The sequence below is a fragment of the Coregonus lavaretus genome, assembly GCF_964263955.1.
Source record: "Coregonus lavaretus genome assembly, chromosome: 23".
Lineage (NCBI taxonomy): Eukaryota > Metazoa > Chordata > Actinopteri > Salmoniformes > Salmonidae > Coregonus > Coregonus lavaretus.
Genome location: NC_140010.1, coordinates 26997598 through 27016320, shown reverse-complemented (window position 1 = coordinate 27016320; position 18723 = coordinate 26997598). Strand labels below are relative to the sequence as shown.

General features: G+C 43.1%; 1 protein-coding gene across 3 annotated transcripts in view; it reads left to right on the top strand.

The window, feature by feature from the left end:
- LOC311099124 (disco-interacting protein 2 homolog C) overlaps positions 1-18723 on the top strand; it is a 249690-nt gene that overhangs the window by 196794 nt on the left and 34173 nt on the right. For all 3 annotated transcript variants that reach the window (XM_084139778.1, XM_084139777.1, XM_084139776.1), the window contains exons 10-16: positions 1244-1354; positions 6326-6449; positions 7468-7577; positions 9729-9831; positions 10185-10249; positions 11652-11745; positions 12004-12123. In XM_084139778.1, coding sequence (XP_083995904.1) covers positions 1244-1354; positions 6326-6449; positions 7468-7577; positions 9729-9831; positions 10185-10249; positions 11652-11745; positions 12004-12123 — 727 coding nt within the window. The remainder of the gene's footprint in view (positions 1-1243; positions 1355-6325; positions 6450-7467; positions 7578-9728; positions 9832-10184; positions 10250-11651; positions 11746-12003; positions 12124-18723) is intronic.

Sequence of the window (18723 nt, the reverse complement as noted above, 5' to 3'; positions counted from 1 at the left end):
GGATATTTTTATTTATTTATATTTATTCAACCTTTATTTTACCAGGCAGGTCAATTAAGAACACATTCTTATTTACAATGACAGCCTGGCTTCCTGGATCTAGGAAGTTGTCCTTTTTTGTGTTGAGAAGCATTGTGATTCTGTGACGTGATCTATCCATAAGTGAGCTGTTCTGCTCTGCTCTCCTCCTCCTCTGCTCCTCTCTGTTGGGGCCTGCTGGAGCTGAGAGAGCTGCACTAGGCAGATGGAAGTGTCTAGGGGAGATAGCATTAGCTTTTATCAGAGAGGGAGAGAATTTCTTCTCACTTTTGTTTGTTTATTTCATTTGCTTTGGCAGTGTAAACATATGTTTCCCATGCCAATAAAGTCCCTTTGAATTTGAGAAGGAGAGAGGGAGAGAGCAAGAGCCCAGATACTCATTGAGAGGTCACAATCCCACTGTTCTGATAAGGCTGCCTGCATCGCTGCTGAAGATCAATCAGCCCCTTTGTAGACAAAGCCAGCGTCCCAAATGACACCCTATTCCCTTTATAGTGCGCTACTTCTGACCAAGGCCCATAGGGCTCTGGTCAAAAGTAGTGCACTATGTAGGAAATAAGGTGCCATTTGGGACACACACCTCATTTTGTGGCTCCAGTGTTGAGGAGAAAAGAGGCCCCCTGTGTGAACACGGTTTAGACATCGCTGATAATCTGTCACTCAACAGACTGACTGACCCTGGGCTCATGGGATGATAACGTTAGCAGCATGCTTTCATATCTTACTTGGCATGTAGTCATGTTTTAGGAGATTTTGAGTTTGGGCTGTATTTGGGGCTTGTTGTCATGACAACACTGACCTAAGACTTAGTCATGCTCTCCTCAGTTTACAATGAGCGATGAGATTTCAGACATATAGATTTTCTGCTGCATCTTAACCAATGATAATCTAAGATCTATAAATGTGCCTTCAGAGTGTATGAAGTGTTTCCACGTTCTACTCAAATTTCCTTTCAAGTCGGAAAACTTACCATTTATGTTGTTTTCATATCTTAGGATGTCATATTTTGGAGATTTTTGTCTATATTTGGGGCTGTCCGACATCACAACACTGACCTAAACCATTCTCTGTTCAATTATCAGAATACGTTTACAGGATATCTATTGGTAATCAACCATTTGTATAAGGATGGGTGATTGCCCATTACTATTATATAATTATCACTTCACTCTGTCTGACCTTTATGTGATTCATCTGTCCACAGGTGGCTCTGGTCTTTCCCAACAACGACCCGGCTGCCTTCATGGTTGCCTTTTATGGCTGCCTCCTGGCAGAAGTTGTCCCTGTGCCAATCGAAGTGCCACTTACGAGAAAAGTAAGGACACACACACACACACACACACACACACACACACACACACACTGGTGTACGTGTGTGTCCTCCTGGGTCATCGAGGCCAGCAGAATGAAAGGAAAGACAGGTGGAGTTCCCCTTTTTAGTACATAATGTGTGTCCCAAATGGCTCCCTATGATGTAGTGCACTTCTTTCTACCAGGGTGAAAAGTAGTGCACTATATAGAGAATAGGGTGCCGTTTGGGACTCAGGAATAACAGGAGGAAAAGTGAAGGAGAGGTGAAGCAATGTTAGCGTTTGGCCCAAAGAGGTCGGGCAGTCATAGGACTCATTCTCTTCATAAGTGTTGACAGTAGGCTGTCAACTGTCATGTCGTCACATAGAGAAAAGAGCAGAGGTACTGTAGCCTTGTAAACATGCCCCTTTGCAGTCAGTGCTATGTGTGTAGCTATACTATATATACAAAAGTATGTGGACCTTCAAATTAGTGGATTTGGCTTTTTCAGCCACATCCGTTGCTAACAGGTGTATAAAATCAAACACACAGCCATGCAATCTCCATAGACAATCAAACATTGGCAGTAGAATGGCCTTGCTGAAGAGCTCAGTGACTTTCAACGTGGCACAGTCATAGGATGCCACCTTTCCAACAAGTCAGTTTGTCAAATTTCTGCCCTGCTAGAGCTGCCCCGGTCAACTGTAAGTGCTGTTATTGTGAAGTGGAAACGTCTAGGAGAAACAATGGCTCAGCCGCGAAGTGGTAGGTCACACAAGCTCACAGAACGGGGCCGCCGAGTGCTGAAGTGCATAACGTGTAAAAATCGTCTGTCCTCTGTTGCAACACTCACTACCAAGTTCCAAACGATCTCTGGAAGCAACGTCAACACAAAAACCGTTGGCCGAGCAGCCACACACAAGCCTAAGATCACCATGCGCAATGCCAAGCGTCGGCTGGAGTGGTGTAAAGCTTGCCGCCAGGAGAACGCTACCTGCCCAAATGCATAGTGCCAACTGTACATTTTGGTGGAGGAGGAATAATGGTCTGGGGCTGTTTTTCATGGTTCGGGCTAGGCCTCTTAGTTCCAGTGAAGGGAAATCTTAACGCTACAGCATACAATGACATTCTAGACCAGGGTTCTTCAATTCCGGTCCTGGAGGGCCGAAACACTTCTGTTTTTTATTTCTACCTGGTAGTTAATTGCACTCACCTGGTGTCCCAGGTCTGAATTAGCCCCTGATTAGAAGGAGAGGATGAAAAACAGAGGTGTTTCGGCCCTCCAGGACCGGAATTGAAGAACCCTGTTCTAGACTATTCTGTGCTTCCAACTTTGTGGCAACAGTTTGGGGAAGGCCCTTTCCTGTTTCAGCATGACAATGCCCCCGTGCACAAAGCAAGGTCCATACAGAAATGGTTTGTTGAGATCGGTGTGGAAGAACTTGACTGGCCTGCACAGAGCCCTGACCTCAACCCCATCGAACACCTTTGGGATGAATCGCCAACTGCGAGCCAGGCCTAATCGCCCAACATCAGTGCCCGACCTCACTAATGCTCTTGTGGCTGAAGTCACTGCAGCAATGTTCCAACATCTAGTGGAATGCCTTCCCAGAAGAGTGGAGGCTGTTATAGCAGCAAAGGGGGGGACGAACTCCATATTAATGCCCTTGATTTTGGAATGAGATGTTCGATGAACAGGTGTCCACATACTGTTGGTAATGTAGTGTATCTTCTAAGGCAGGGATGGGCAACTTTGATGGGGGTGGGGGCCACAGAAAAATCGGAACTCTTCATGATAGGCTACAGTTGCTCACGGGTCTGCATACCCATATCCAAACCAATCAATGGGGGCACCCCGGCCGGTAATTCGACCATGATAACAAGTTTAGATAGCTGGCCACTAAATGAACATAGCAATCTAAAAATATTTTGGTAACATGGGCTACTTGACTATCAGTGACTGACATAAGAGAAAAACTGCAGCTGCACAACCAAATTTCGAAATTGCACCTTGTGTATTCTACTATTCTAACTCTCAACAGTAAGTTGAGACCCCAACTGAGTTCCCCAAAACATTTATGCTTTTGTTTTGTGTGTGTGTGTGGGGGGGGGAATTGATCCGAGGACCTTCAAATGGGGGTTGGCGGGCCGCCAGTTGCCCATCCCTGTTCTAAGGAGATCAGTCCGGTCCTTTCTCTAGTGAAGTTAGTAGAGTTGTTCATCAAAAAGAAAGGAGGACCAAGACACTCTTCATAGAATTAATTAAAATGCCTTTATTTCAATGTTCAATGGAAACAACGTTTTAAAAACTCTAATTTGAAGAGGGAGTGGTTACAGAATTCATTGGACAACACCTAGTAAGCAATACTATCCACATTAAAAAGTGAAATACTGTAGATATGTTATCAAAAATGCATATCAAGGCTAGAAGCATCAGAAGCCCTAGAAAGGTAGTTCTATTGAATATGACTGGGCAAAGTGTTAAGAATAGGAGAGCCATCTATTTTATAGTACACTAGATCACAGCAATCATGGACCACAACAGTCTAAACATAGCTGAGGGCAACAGAGCAATAGTAGAGTTGGTGGTCAAAGTGGAGAATAGCTGTAGCCTAGCAGTGTGTAGAACCAGAAGACTAAGGGGATTTTTTTGCAAGTGAACATGTCTGTCTTGTAAAATAGATTTTATCTCAATGAGAATAAACCTAATGTAAATTAAGCTGAAATAAAAATACAAAAGAGGCTCCTAGATGTAGGTGGTGTGTTCTTCTCTTATGAGGCAGCTCACGTCCTAGTGTGACTCAGCCTGCCTGTGCTGCTTTGACCAGATCTGGCTCTGTAGTTCAGTCAGAGGATCGAAGCTTTTAATCGTGGCCATAGGGAGGTGGTCTGGGGGTCTGGGGGAGGTGGAGGACATCCAGAGAGATAGCAGTCAGTGGCCCATTGATGTGTGCTACGCTACAGGGCAAGAGCACAGAGTTTGTCCCAAATGGCACCCTATTCCCTCTATAGTGCACAACTTTTGACCATGGCCCATAGGGTCAGTCAGACAGAGGAACATGCCTCCTCAGGCAGTGAGGCTGGCGCTGAAGTCATCCTGATAACTGGAGGATGATCAACAGTGGAAAGTGATTTGGGAGCGTTTGGTTCTCTGGATGAGGGTGTAACTTGGCTTATTAACACAGTTGTGTGACTAAAGTCCTGTCCAGGGGGTGTACTTGTATGTCAAAGCTGGCTCACGCTACAGAAACAGGAGACAAGCTTGAGCCCAATGGGCTATTCTGGCTCGGAAAAGGCTTACTTTCCTTGCTTACAGTTGTCATGGTGTAATATCTCTGGGGAGTGCTGTAGAGAAACCAGACGGCCAATATGGCTCTTCAGCATCTGGATCCAATTGGCATTATTAAACAAGACTTTGTAGTTTCACTCTCTGTGGGGGAAACTCGCTGATATTGTACTTGTATACTGTAGGAATCACACTCAAGCGGGGACCATTCATCTGTTCCTCAAACCATTTTATTATGTTATGCTACAATAGTAATGGAAAATGTGGCAAGCAATTCAGTTCATTGTGAAGGTCTCATTCTTCTTGATATTACAGTATGTAGGGAACGGAGAAAGCAGAGATCTGATATTGGTGACATATTAGATTGCAGCTCCAATGGTTCGGCCTGGACAGTCAGGTTTGTGAGAAGACCTCTTCGAAATTAGGACGTCCGCAACAGAGTTCAGACGATTGACGTAAAGCTTGTCGTGCTCGTGAGTCTCTCATCGTTCGATGGTGGTGACTTTAGTTTGTAGCTCAAACGCTTCAGGTTTTACAGACGATTTTGTGGCAATTTTCTTGTCCGCATCCTCTCATGTGTAGAAAAAGACCGCTATTACAAGCCCCATGTTATGGAGTAGGCGCAAGCTTTATATTGACGGAAAGAGGGGATTGAGCTGCAGCCACTACTAGAAACGATAAGTCTCTAGCATAAACACAAGGGGAGCTATTCAGTATTCAAAATGACATCACCGTGTGACGCTAGGGAGTGTTTCCCCACTCTACCACCACTCACACCTGCCTTTTTCCCATCTTGCTTTACTCACACACATTCACACATCCCTCTTCTTTCTTTCTGCTCTTTCTCTCCCTCTGCTTTCTCTCTGCTGTCTCTTTCCATCTCCTTGTCTGTCCCAGTTCAATTTGCTATTTCGCTGACTCAGGTTCAGCTGATGCAGCCAGTGAGGAAGAGAGGCAGGCAGGCAGGCAGGCAGGCAGTCAGGAAGAGAGGCAGGCAGGCAGGCAGGCAGGAAGAGAGGCAGGCAGGCAGCCATTCAGGAAGAGAGGCAGGCAGGCAGGAAGAGAGGCAGGCAGGCAGGCAGCCAGTCAGGAAGAGAGGCAGGCAGGCAGGAAGAGAGGCAGGCAGGAAGACAGGCAGGGCTGTGGGCCCAGTTTATCAGAGAGACGGGGGCTGAGACAGAGAGAGCAGCTGTGATGGAGAGAGGCTGAGACAGAGTGGCTGTATACTGTAGTGTAGGAAAAGGAAACCCCCTAGCCACAGAGCAGAACAGGCAGTGATGTCAGAGCTGCAGGGCCTCCTTCTATTAGTGTTACTATCTACTCCATATGAGCCTGTGTGGGTTTATTCCTCTACCCACACACTGTCTGAGAGCGAGAGCAGGCGACACATGACCACGCAGTGTGTGAACAGTGGGATAATATCACTGTGTTTTTCTAACCTAAATATGCACTCTTGATAGTCGTAAAACACCAGAGCAAAGACTGGGGGTTTCACAGTATCCCTTACATGTTGATATATGATGTTTGTACAGTACTGTATTTTGCATTATGATAATTGATTGGATTTATGAAAACTCTGACTATAAACACGTGCTCAATGTACAATATGAAAAATTCTCTCTTCTTTCTGTCCCTCTCTCTCTCTCTTTTTCTCTCGCTCTCGCTTTCTCTCCCTCTCTCCCTCTCTCCTTGTCTCTCTTCCCTCTCCAGGATGCAGGGAGCCAGCAGATAGGCTTTCTGCTGGGGAGCTGTGGGGTGACGGTTGCCTTGACGAGCGACGCCTGCCATAAAGGCCTTCCTAAGAGTCCCACGGGGGAAATTCCACAGTTCAAAGGTCAGTGACAGTGTCAATGTGTGTAGCAAATCACCGGATGATGTGCTCCTGTCATATGCTGTCATATGTGAGATGGTCAGATGGTTTTCATGAGATGCTACACCCATAAAAATAGAATTCCAATATGGAATTATATTTATATGGCTACCGCAGAATGAGGTTCTGTAGTACCAGCATGGATTGAAATTAAACACTGATATCAAACAGGTTTTTAGTTTCACCCGGGCTTCAGTGATTTTATTGCTCCCCTCCGAAACAAATGGAGAGACTTATTGGAATGGAAGGAAAGGCAGGGAGGCAGCAGAGTAATGGGATTGAATAGGATGGGAGGTTTGCTGTAGTAGACAGCAGATCCTGACATAGTGCATATAGAATGTCCCACTGCGTAGAGAACAGAGCAGTCAGACAGGGAAAGTGAGAGAGATGGATGAGGAGAGGAGGGAGAGAGAGAGGGAGAGATAAAAAGAGAGGGGGACACAGGGGGAGTAAGAGAGTGAGAACAAGAGGGAACAGAGAGAGAGGAATATAGGGTAGTGAGTGAGATGAGAAGGAAGGATAGAGGGAGGAGGGCGAGAGGGCTCAGTGTGATTAATGCCTTGTGCCTTGTCTTCAGTAATGGCTGTATAAATAGCAATATGATGCCAGACAGCGGATTTAAAGCTATTCTTTTAGCATAGATTGAGAACCTGAGTCAGGGCTGAGTAGAGGGCTGGCTGTGGAAACCCCATATACAGTACTGGGGCCAGACCCAGGTTGCATCCCAAATGGCACCCTATGGGCCCTGGTCAAAAGTAGTGCCCCCTGTAGGGAATAGGGTGTCATTTGGAACGCAGACCCAGCCTCATTAGGGATGAGTGGTCATTGATCGCGTCAGGGTAATCACATCACATTAAATGGCAGATTCTGACTGGCTCTCTAATGCCTTGACTTCCTTTATGGTTGTCTTTACTTTTCTCTTGGTCCTAATAATTATCTTTAATTATTCTGTCTCTCTTTCTATCTCTCTATCTCCAACCAGGCTGGCCAAAGCTGCTGTGGTTTGTGACTGAATCCAAGCACTTATCCAAACCTCCCAGAGACTGGTTCCCCCATATCAAGGACGCAAATAACGAGACAGCCTATATCGAGGTAACCCACAGCTTTATGTCTTTGAATAATGTAAATGTACAGTGCATTAGGAAAGTATTCAGACCACTTGACTTTTTCCACATTTTGTTACGTTTTTTTGTGCCTTTTACTCCCATTGATTTAGACTGTTATTCTCCTGGGTCTGTTAAATAAGTGTCTCACTCTTGACAGTCAGAGTGATTGGATAGACTGCAGTCTCCATTGATTTGATGCATCATTCATAATGAAGAAAACAGGTGTTGCTGTTATTGCTTTAACTAAAGCTACAGTAGATCTCCCTCAATTTCCTAAAAATCCTATTCAACATTCATTTCTGCTATGCTATGCTGTGTGCAAAGCTCTCATAGGGAAATCTAGACCAATTGCAAATGGCACTTGTTTGGTGTGATAATTTCAGGCCTTCTAATTGCAGATCAATATGCTTCATGGGGTTTGATTACAATTGTCTTTCTGGTGATTGGATATTCATTTGCTGCTTCTGTATGAGAGACCAAATGCGTTTCCCAAATGACACCCTATTCCCTATGTAGTGCACTACTTTTGAACAGGTTCCTAGTCAAACGTGGTGTACTATAAATGGAATAGGGTGCTATTTGGGATGTGGCCCAAGACCAGTCAATTCAGTAATCTAATGTGATTTGTCTTAATTTACTTAGTCTTTTTTTTATGCAGGAGGTAATTCAACCAGAGGTGTAGATATTCTATGCTCATTGTGAAGTGATTGAAAAGATCATAATGATATAAGAGGGAAGAAAATAATTGGGAACATCGTCAGATCAGACGGCAGAGATTGGTTGTGTCCCAAATGGCATCTTATTCACTATATAGTGCACTACTTTTGACCAGGTTCAGTAAAATAGGGTGCTGTGTGGGGACAGGTCCATTTTGTTTGTTCCAGTCGAGACAGAATCCAAAATGGCGGTAGTAAATAGTGACCATTTTTTGTACTTTTGGCTCATGCAAGGTACTTTCCTACACAGTCCCCACATTTTTATAGTACTCTCTTCATTCAAACTGACATTTACAATAAATATTTACAGCAATGGCTTAGAAGAAATCACCTTGTCACATCTGCAAAGGAAAATATCTCCAGAAATATTTTTCTCTAGTCCTAATCTTTTAGACAAATGGTTGTTTTCGTAGTCATGCATCGCTAACTAGACATATGGCTGAGCAGATATCTGGACATGTTATGCATCACTCCTCTCAACGTAATACTACCTTGATAGTCTGTAAGATATATAGAGCATGATAGATTCTGTTTTAATGACTTCGCCTAATGACTGACTAACTTTTAATATTTTTGTTCGTTCTCCCTGTCTCTTAGTGCAGATAAAAATCAATGGTGTAATCCATCTAAATGTTGAGAGCTGTTCTCCCCATTTAGTTTGGTTGAGATGAAATATACCATGAATAATGAATGTGTGATTCATTCCTGAGTGTCGGTTACGTTCCAAATGGCACCCTATTCCCTATATAGTGCGCTACCTTTGACCAGGGCCCATCAGCCCTCAGACAGATATGAGAATGCTCTCTCTCTGTGCTCAGTCAGTGGATGATAGACAGTAGTCTGTATAGTGTTTATGTTGTGTCCCATTGATCCAGGCTAGCGCTGTGGTCGTTGATCAGACTGACTGGAGAAGACTGGCCTAGACAGCATCAAGGCTTTATTTGAGGAAAGATTGTCATTGCCCTTCCTAGATCTACTACTATGTGTGTCTACTTTAGGACTGGGATGGGTCTGAGAGACAGGACATTACCGCACGATTGTTACAGACAGAATGAGTTTCGAAGCATAAAAATAGCACTTACTGTACACCTGGAGGTGTGTAAAAAGTAGTGAAAACAAATGAATATGGACATTAAATGCAAAGTGGCATTATGGATATTCTCAGTACTAGTGACTGATAATTAATCAGATATTTAACAGTAGTGTGTTTTTGTCAGCTTACAAGCAGTGTTTGAAATGGACAGTGGTTTGTCTGTACAGTAATAAGCAGGTGCCATCTAACAACATGATTGTACAGTGGTGGATATAATAATGATGGGCTGTGTTGCGGCTTTGTGATTGTGACAGTAATGTGATACACAACAGCCTGACTCCTCCTCTCTCTCTGTCTCTCTCTCTTCCCTTTCTCCTCTTCTCGACAGTATAAGACGTGTAAGGACGGCAGTGTGCTGGGAGTGACTGTGATGAGGATAGCTCTGCTGACTCACTGTCAGGCCCTCACCCAATCATGTGGATACACAGAAGGTGGGTCTATGCACCCCTCTCCTAAAATACATTCTACAGAAGTCATAATACTTAGACTCTTTAAATATAATTTTTTCAATTCTCCATCCTACAGGAGACATGCATTAGAGATATCATTTTTCATTACAATTGGGTTCTCTTTCTCTTATCTTTCACTTGTCTGGGCATTGTGCTTTTCACAGTCATTGTTCTAAACCCCATCTCTCCCAGTAATCTTGTATTGTGTACATATAATCTAATGTGTCATGTTTCATGGTTACTGTTTGATGCCAGTGTTGTGGGATTAAACTATCTTGTTCTCTGTGTTATGTCTCCTCTCCCTGTCTCTCTCTCTCTCCCTGTCTCTTCTGCAGCTGAGACCATAGTGAATGTATTAGACTTTAAGAAGGACGTGGGGCTGTGGCATGGCATTCTCACTGTGAGGACCAACCAGCTGGGCTTTCAATGGGGTTCACACACAGACACAGAGACACACAAACACACGTCTGCCCGGAGCTTAGAGGACTCGTTAAAGATCATTATGTTCTCACTATGTTTTCTCTGAGCACTGTCTTGGAATGGGAATTATATTATCATAGAGGCTTTTTACCACTGTTGCTAAATTAGTTCTCCCAAATCCAATTAAAACGAACAGTGAATATATTCTAATGTGTAGCCACAGGGAGTTTTGTCTCCATTGTGTTAGTCCAATATTAAGGCTGAGGCCCAAATGGCACCCTATTTCCTATATAGTGCCCTACTTTTGACGAGGGTCCATAGGGCTCTGGTCAAAGGTAATGTACTATAAAGGGAATACGGTGCCATTTGAGACGCGTACAGTAAATTATCAGTGTTTTAACCAACCAGATCTCAGATCAGTTTTCTCATTAGCCTAGAAAAAGCCTCATCATTACCCGTCTTGATTGAGTCTAAAGGCTCGCACAGACTGAACGATTTTAGCAGTCTTATGCCATGATTTTTCTGTCCGGGACAAAAATGTCCACGTCATGGGCAAATTCTTAGGTCGTAAAAGATTGTCGGACGTCTTGGCTAGTTCAGTGTGACAGGGTCTAGATCTGCCGATTAAGTACCACTACGTGTGGTCGTAGGCTCCGACAAAGTTCTGGCAGTGTCAGAAATGTTGAGCCTTTATTGTGTAGTGTGGCTGGTGTTACGAGCGGATCCCAGTGACTGACCAATAGGAACACGTCCAGCATTGAGTATGCACACAATAACGTGATTATTGTGAATAGTCAGATTAATATAATAGTTTGATTTAAACGTTTACATGCTTATGCAAGAAGAATGATTTCCCTAATAATCTTGTTTACATGACACATCTGAAATCAGGCTACCTAATGGGATTTTGATAAATGCACAAAAATGCCAAATCAAAATAAACGTTCTACCACAGCGACCATGTTATTTTCATATTGGATTCTGAGTTCGGACATATAAAGTTTTTATGTGAAAACTATTTCTAAGATGCATGTTTTTCCAAACTCACTTCACTCGTGCATTAGCATAGAAGGAGGCTTGCGCTGCTGGTGCTGGCACAGATCAAATAGACTGCTGCAGTTGACGATTCGTACAGTATGTCAGCTGACATAGCCTCGCGAGCCAATCGCAGAATGTTGCGACAGAACTGAATCAAATTACAATACGGCCAGGTTGATATCAAGATTTTAATTTGGTAACATCGCACAGTGTGACATGTAATAATCATAGACTGAATCCAACGTACAGTGTGGGAAGGCTTTAAGTCTAACATTTAACTGTGGTTCTGATTGAGTCTTGACTTGCATATCATAACGGCTCTGACTGTGTCTCTCCTGTTGCAGAGTGTGATGAACATGATGCATGTTATCAGTATACCCTACTCACTGATGAAGGTCAACCCACTGTCCTGGATCCAGAAAGTGTGCCAATACAAAGGTCTGGATTTACCACCTCTCCATTCACATGACTTCTGTTGATAACTATAGATATGTCTATTTGACATTTGATACTGTATACCTTTTAGTTGATTATGTATGCTTCATTTACAGGGCTTTTGTATAATACGTATGATTTGATATACAGTTCAAACTGTATGGTGACTGTTGGCATTTTGCCTTCACAGATTGAATATTTTGGCTGTGATCCCCATGGGAACTGTCCCTAATCCTTGATATGGTCTGGTCCCTCCCACAGCAAAGGTGGCGTGTGTGAAGTCCCGAGACATGCACTGGGCCTTGGTGGCCCACAGGGACCAGAGGGACATCAACCTGAGCTCACTACGCATGCTGGTGGTGGCCGATGGAGCCAACCCCTGTAAGACCACACTACCGTAGTACTGTATCACATTTTTACATTTACATTTTAGTCATTTAGCAGACGCTCTTATCCAGAGCGACTTACAGTTAGTGAGTGCATACATTTTTCATACTCTCTCTATCTCTACCTCACTCTCTCTATCAATTCAAGTCAAATGATTTTATTGGCATGGGAAACATATGTTTACCTCATAGATATGGGAGTTTATTGGATTTGTTTTCAGGTTCTTTGTAGGTCTGTGTAATCTGAGGAAAAGCTGTGTCTCTAATATGGTCATAGATTTGGCAGGAGGTTAGGAAGTGCAGCTCGGTTTCCACCTCATTTTTTGGGCAGTGGGCACATAGTCTGTCCTCTTGAGAGCCAGGTCTGCCTATGGCGGACTCTCTCGATAGCAAGGCCAGTCTGGACTGTACATAGTCAAAGCTTTTCTTAATTTTGGGTCACAGTGGTCAGGTATTCTGCTACTGTGTATTCTCTGTTTAGGGCCAAATAACATTCCAGTTTGCTCAGTTGTTTGGTTGATTCTGTCCAATGTGTCAAGTAATTATCTTTTTGTTTTCTCATGATTTGGTTGGGTATAATTGTGTTGCTGTCCTGGGGCTCTGTGGGGTCTGTTTGTGTTTGTGAACGGAATCCCAGTACCAGCTGGCTGAGGCGACTCTCCTCCAGGTTCTTCTCTCTGTAGGTGAGGGCTTTGTTATGGAAGGTTTGAGAATCAATTCCTTTTAGGTGGTTGTAGAATTTAATTGCTTTTTTCTGGATTTTTATCATTAGCGGGAATCGTCCAAATTCTGCTCGCTATGCATTATTTGATGTTTTATGTTGTACACAGAGGATGTTTTTGCAGAATTCTGCATGCAGAGTTTCAATTTGGTGTTTGTCCCATTTTGTGAATTATTGGTTGGTGAGTGGACCTCAGACCTCACAACCATAGAGGGCAATGGGTTCTATAACTGATACAAGTATTTTTTGCCAGATCCTAATTGGGATGTCAAATGTTATGTTCCCTTTGATGTCTTAGAAGGCCCTTCTTGCCTTGTCTCTCAGATCGTTCACAGCTTTGTGGAAGTTACCTGTGGTGCTGATGTTTAGGCCTAGGTAGGTATAGTTTTTTGTGTGTTCTAGGGCAACAATGTGGAATTTTTATTTGTGGCCCTGCCAACTGGACATTTTTTGGAATGATTTGTGTCTTACTGAGATTATCTGTCAGGGCCCAAGTCTGACAGAATCTCTGCAAAATATCTAGGTGCTGCTGTGTGCCCTCCTTGGTTGGGGACAGAAGCACCAGTTCATCTGAAAACAGTAAACAGTTGACTTCAGAGTGTATTAGGGTGAGGCCGGGTGCTTTAGACTGTTCTAGAGCCCTTGCCAATTCGTTGATAGAAATGTTGAAGAGGGTGGGGCTCAAGCTACATCCCTGTCGCACCCCCTGGCCCTGAGGAAAGAAATCTGTGTTTTTTGCCAATTTTAACCGCACACTTGTTGTTTGTGTACATGGATTTTATAATGTTGTATGTTTTCCCCCCACCACTGCTTTCCATCAATTTGTATAGTAGACCCTCATGCCAAATTGAGTCAACCTTTTTTTAATCAACAAAGCATGACAATACTTTGCTTTTGTTTTGTTTGTTTGTCAATACGAGTGTTCAGGGTGAATACATGGTCTGTCGTATGGTGTCGTGACGTGACGTACTTTAATGTATTGACTATTATTTATCGAATCAACTAACTATGTTTAATTGTCACTCAATTAAATTAATCATGTAACAGTTTCCTCATTAGGAATTTGGGGCACCATGGAAGAAGTTGTTTAACGAGTTACCATCTCCCGAATTAAACTCTTTGAAGATATATATGTTATATATATCGATAAGTCACTTATTAAATAATTACCTCTTATCAGTCTCGTTCTGAACGTCGCATAATCCTGCAAGAACCCTAACCTTATTGATGAATCAGCAATACACAAATTGGCTTAATTATTTATTTACTAACTAACTAAATAATAACACAGAATACAAACACACACACACATAGGTTATTGATTACTAATGTAATACAATGAAAACAGGTCCCTAGTGGACTGGACTAACAATCGCATGAATGCTTGGAAGGGAGAGACAGAGATTCAAACTATCGTTGTTACTTTGGAAACTACGCTCACGGTAATCATAATACTTAGCACCCTAACCATCACTCATTTGGATAAGAAATGCAATGTATATATTTACGCGTAGCTGTCCTCGATAGTTGAGTTGATGATGTAGGACTCTGGTTTGCCCATCAATGTCCTTGGTAGAGTTTCTGGTCGTAGTGGTGGTTAGAATGGATACTTCAGCGTACCCTGTAGTTCGTAGATTTGATCTGTTAGAATAGCTACTCAGATGTACCAATGGTTGTTGGAGAGGGATTGTCCTTCCCAACTCGTGTCTTTAGTGAAAGTTCTCTAGACGACTATACATGCCAGCTGCAGACTGAGATGATAAGGTCCAGTGCATTCTCTTCTTCTTCACCTCGTGTAGAGGTTGATAGTTTCAGAGTTTTTCCATTTCAAGCGTATGGACTACTGTCTCACGTTTTCTGGTCTAACCATTTTAAGCCGTGTAGCTTCAGCTTCACGCTTCCTGGTCTAATGCTATCTTCACAAACATATTCTCATACTTAATCATATATTTTAAACAACATTTAGATGCAAACCTGATAACTGAAATGTGTACACTTCCAGAGATAGTTATTTAGTAATACCATCCTTAATGACATCACAAAACAATAAACAATATGACATGATTATTCTTTAGATCTCCACCAACCATTCCAACCACTTAGATGTCAGAAATAACGTTCCAATGTCCAATCTTTTGGAGAAAAAGGTTTTGGTGGCAATCTGTCCCTGTAACACAGAGACATTCAGATCGCCAATACCAGGGACCAACAAGGAGTCGTTTGTTGCAAACCATTTAGGAAAGGCGCAAGGGGTCATAAAAACCCCCACGTCAATCAATCCTGTGTTCATAAAAATGACCACGGGGGAGAGAGAGAGAGAGATCTGTAGACTGTTGCTTCTCTGTATTCTGATATTGGGCTTCTCACGTGGGACCATCACATGAGTCATGACAACGGTAATTTGGTAAAAAGCCAATTTGACATTTGCTCAGGACATTGTTTTCACAGAATAAATGTAGGAGTCTGCTGTTAATGATAATGCAGAGGATTTGGGTCGGATTTGTCTCCTCTTTTGTGGATTAGTGTGATCATTCCTTGGTTCCAAGTATTGGGGAAGATGCCAGAGCTGAAGATGATGTTAGAGTTTAAGTATATCCAATTGGATTTGGGGTCTGTATATTTTATAATTTCATTCAGGATACCATCAACACATCATGCCTTTTTGGGTTGAAGGGTTTGTATTTTGTCCTGTAGTTCATTCAATGTAATTGGAGAATCCAGTGGGTTCTGGTAGTCTTTAATAGCTGATTCTAATATGTTTTAGTAATCATGTATATGTTTTTGCTGTTCTTTGTTATAGGGCCAAACAGATCGGAGAAGTGGTTGATCCATCTCCGATTTGGATAGATAGCTCTTCGGGTTTGTTTAGTGTTTTCCAATTTTCCCAGAAGTGGTTAGATTCTATGGATTCTTCAATTACGTTGAGTTAATTTCTGATGTGCTGTTCTTTCTTTTTCCTTAGTGTATTTCTGTACTGTTTTAATGTTTCACCATGGTGAAGGATCAGGTTTTCTGAGTCTGTGTTTTTGGTTGGATAGGTTCGTCAATTTCTTTCTTAGGTTTTCTTTGTCATTGTTGTAAAAAAAAAAAAAAAGAACATTCATTCCACTGTTCCGACCAGCAAAATAAAGTTCTGAACTGGTTCAATCCCCCAAAAAGTAACAGTTTATATCGTTCCTTTCTGTTCCTTTTTTAACCTTTTAATCAACAGTTTTGTACATTTTAGCTCATTAAATGACATCACCTATCAGTGCGGTTAGAGCAGGCAAGCTATTTGTTTACATGCGTGATGGACAGACAAGTGTAGCCTATGGCGCAAGATGCAACTGACATTTTGCGGGTGGAGAGAGAACGAGAGAGGGTTGAGGAGGAGGCTTGAAGCGCTGGGCATGTTGTTATGACATGCATTATCTGAATTAGGTCCACAGAATTGTACCTAGAAGGAGCGGCTTCTATGGAGGAACTTTGAATGTCCTTTGAGCTAGCTAGCTAACAAGCTTGTGTGTGCAGAGCAGCACCAGAATTAAAAACACGTCTTACCTTTTTGTAGTTAATAAATCCAACGTGAAATGTAATAACTAGGCCTATAGTATCCTTAACTAGCATTGAAAAAGTTAATCCATTCTTCTCTAGCTAATAAAAAATCTCTCTCACTGTCTTATTGTGGTAGCAGAATTTAGGGTGAGCTGTTGTAACTTTTCAAGGGATATGTTCGGTGTTGGACTGTGATGTTATGCCTTTCATAGACTCCTGGTATGCCTGCACCCTAACACAAGGCCATTGTGTTCTGGGACTGTTGCTTGTATAAAATAACTATGTAACCATTTACTCTTGGAGTTCTTTCCTGTGAAATCAGAGGTACAGTGCATTCGGAAAGTATTCAGACCCCTTGACTTTTTTTCTACATTTTGTTACGTTACAGCCTTATTCTAAAATTGATTAAATAGTTTTTTTCTCCCTCAACAATCTACACACAAAACCCCATAATGACAAAGCAAAAACAGGTTTTTAGATTTTAAAAAACTGAAATATGACATTTACATAAGTATTCAGACCATTTACTCAGTACTTTGTTGAAGCACCTTTGACAGTAATTACAGCCTCAAGTCTTCTTGGGTATGATTATTCTCTGCAGATCCTCTCAAGCTCTGTCAGGTTGGATGGGGAGCGTCACTGCACAGCTATTTTCAGGTCTCTCCAGAGTTGTTCGATCGGGTTCAAAATTATCATTGATGCTCTTCTCCCCCCAGTCTGATTTAGTGCCTGGTCTTGTCCACTCTGTTCTAATGAGTCCTATGCTGCTTAGTGGGCATTGTAGAGGGAAACAGAAGACACATACACTACATGACCATACACTACATGCTCGTCGAACATCTCATTCCAAAATCATTAATATGGAGTTGGTCCCCCCTTTGCTGCTATAAGAACCTCCACTCTTCTGGGAAGGCTTTCCATTAGATGTTGGAACATTGCTGCGGGGACTTGCTTCCTTTCAGCTACGAGCATTAGTTAGATGGCCACTGATGTTGGGCGATTAGGCCTGGCTCGCAGTTGGCGTTCCAATTCATCCCAAAGGTGTTCGATGGGGTTGAGGTCAGGGCTCTGTGCAGGCCATTCAAGTTCTTCTCAACAAACCATTTATGTATGGACCTCGCTTTGTGCACAGGGGCATTGTCATGCTGAAACAGGAAAGGGCCTTCCTCAAACTGTTGCCACAAAGTTGGAAGCACAGAATTGTCTAGAATGTCATTGTATGCTGTAGCGTTAAGATTTCCCTTCACTGGAACTAAGGGGCCTAGCCCGCACCATGAAAAACAGCCCCAGGCCATTATTCCTCCTCCACCAACTTTACAGTTGGCACTATGCATTCGGGCAGGTAGCGTTCTCCTGGCATCCGCCAAACCCTCATCACTCCAGAGAACGCGTTTCCACTGCTCCAGAGTCCAATGGCGGTGAGCTTTACACCACTCCAGCCGATGCTTGGCATTACGCATGGTGATCTTAGGCTTATGTGCGGCTACTCGGCCATGGAAACCCATTTTATGAAGCTCCCGACGAACAGTTATTGTGCTGACGTTGCTTCCAGAGGCAGTTTGGAACTTGGTAGTGAGTGTTGCAACCAAGGACAGGCGATATTTACGCGCTTCAGGACTTGGCGGCCCCGTTCTGTGAGCTTGTGTGACCTACCATTTCGTGGCTGAGCCGTTGTTACTCCTAGACGTTTCCACTTCACAATAACAGCTCTTACAGTCGACCAGGGCAGCTCTAGCAGGGCAGAAATGTGACAAACTGACTTGTTGGAAAGGTGGCATCCTATGACTGTGCCACGTTGAAAGTCACTGAGCTCTTCAGCAAGGCCATTCTACTGCCAATGTTTGTCTATGGAGATTGCATGGCTGTTGATTTTATACACCTCTCAGCAACGGATGTGGCTGAAATGGCGGAATCCACTCATTTGAAGGGTTGTCCACATACTTTTGTATATATGGTGAGTTTCTCTCACGACCCCATTTCAAATCAGGAGACCCCACATGTTGTCGCGACCCCTAGTGAAGTAGGCTATGAATTTGCTGTGATCTGATAGGGGTGTCAGCGGGCTGACTGAATGCTCTGAGAGACTTTGGGTTGAGGTCGGTGATAAAGTAGTCTACAGTACTACTGCCAAGAGATGAGCTGTAGGTGTACCTACCGTAGGAGTCCCCTCGAAGCCTATCATTTGACTATGTACAGACCCAGCGTGTGACAGAGCTGCAGGAGTTGTGACCCGTTTTTGTTGGTTGTTTTGTTGTAGTTGTGCCTAGGGGGGCATATTGGGGAGGGAAAGCTGTCACCTCCAGGTAGGTGTTTATCCCCTGTGTGCTGAGGATGTCAGGT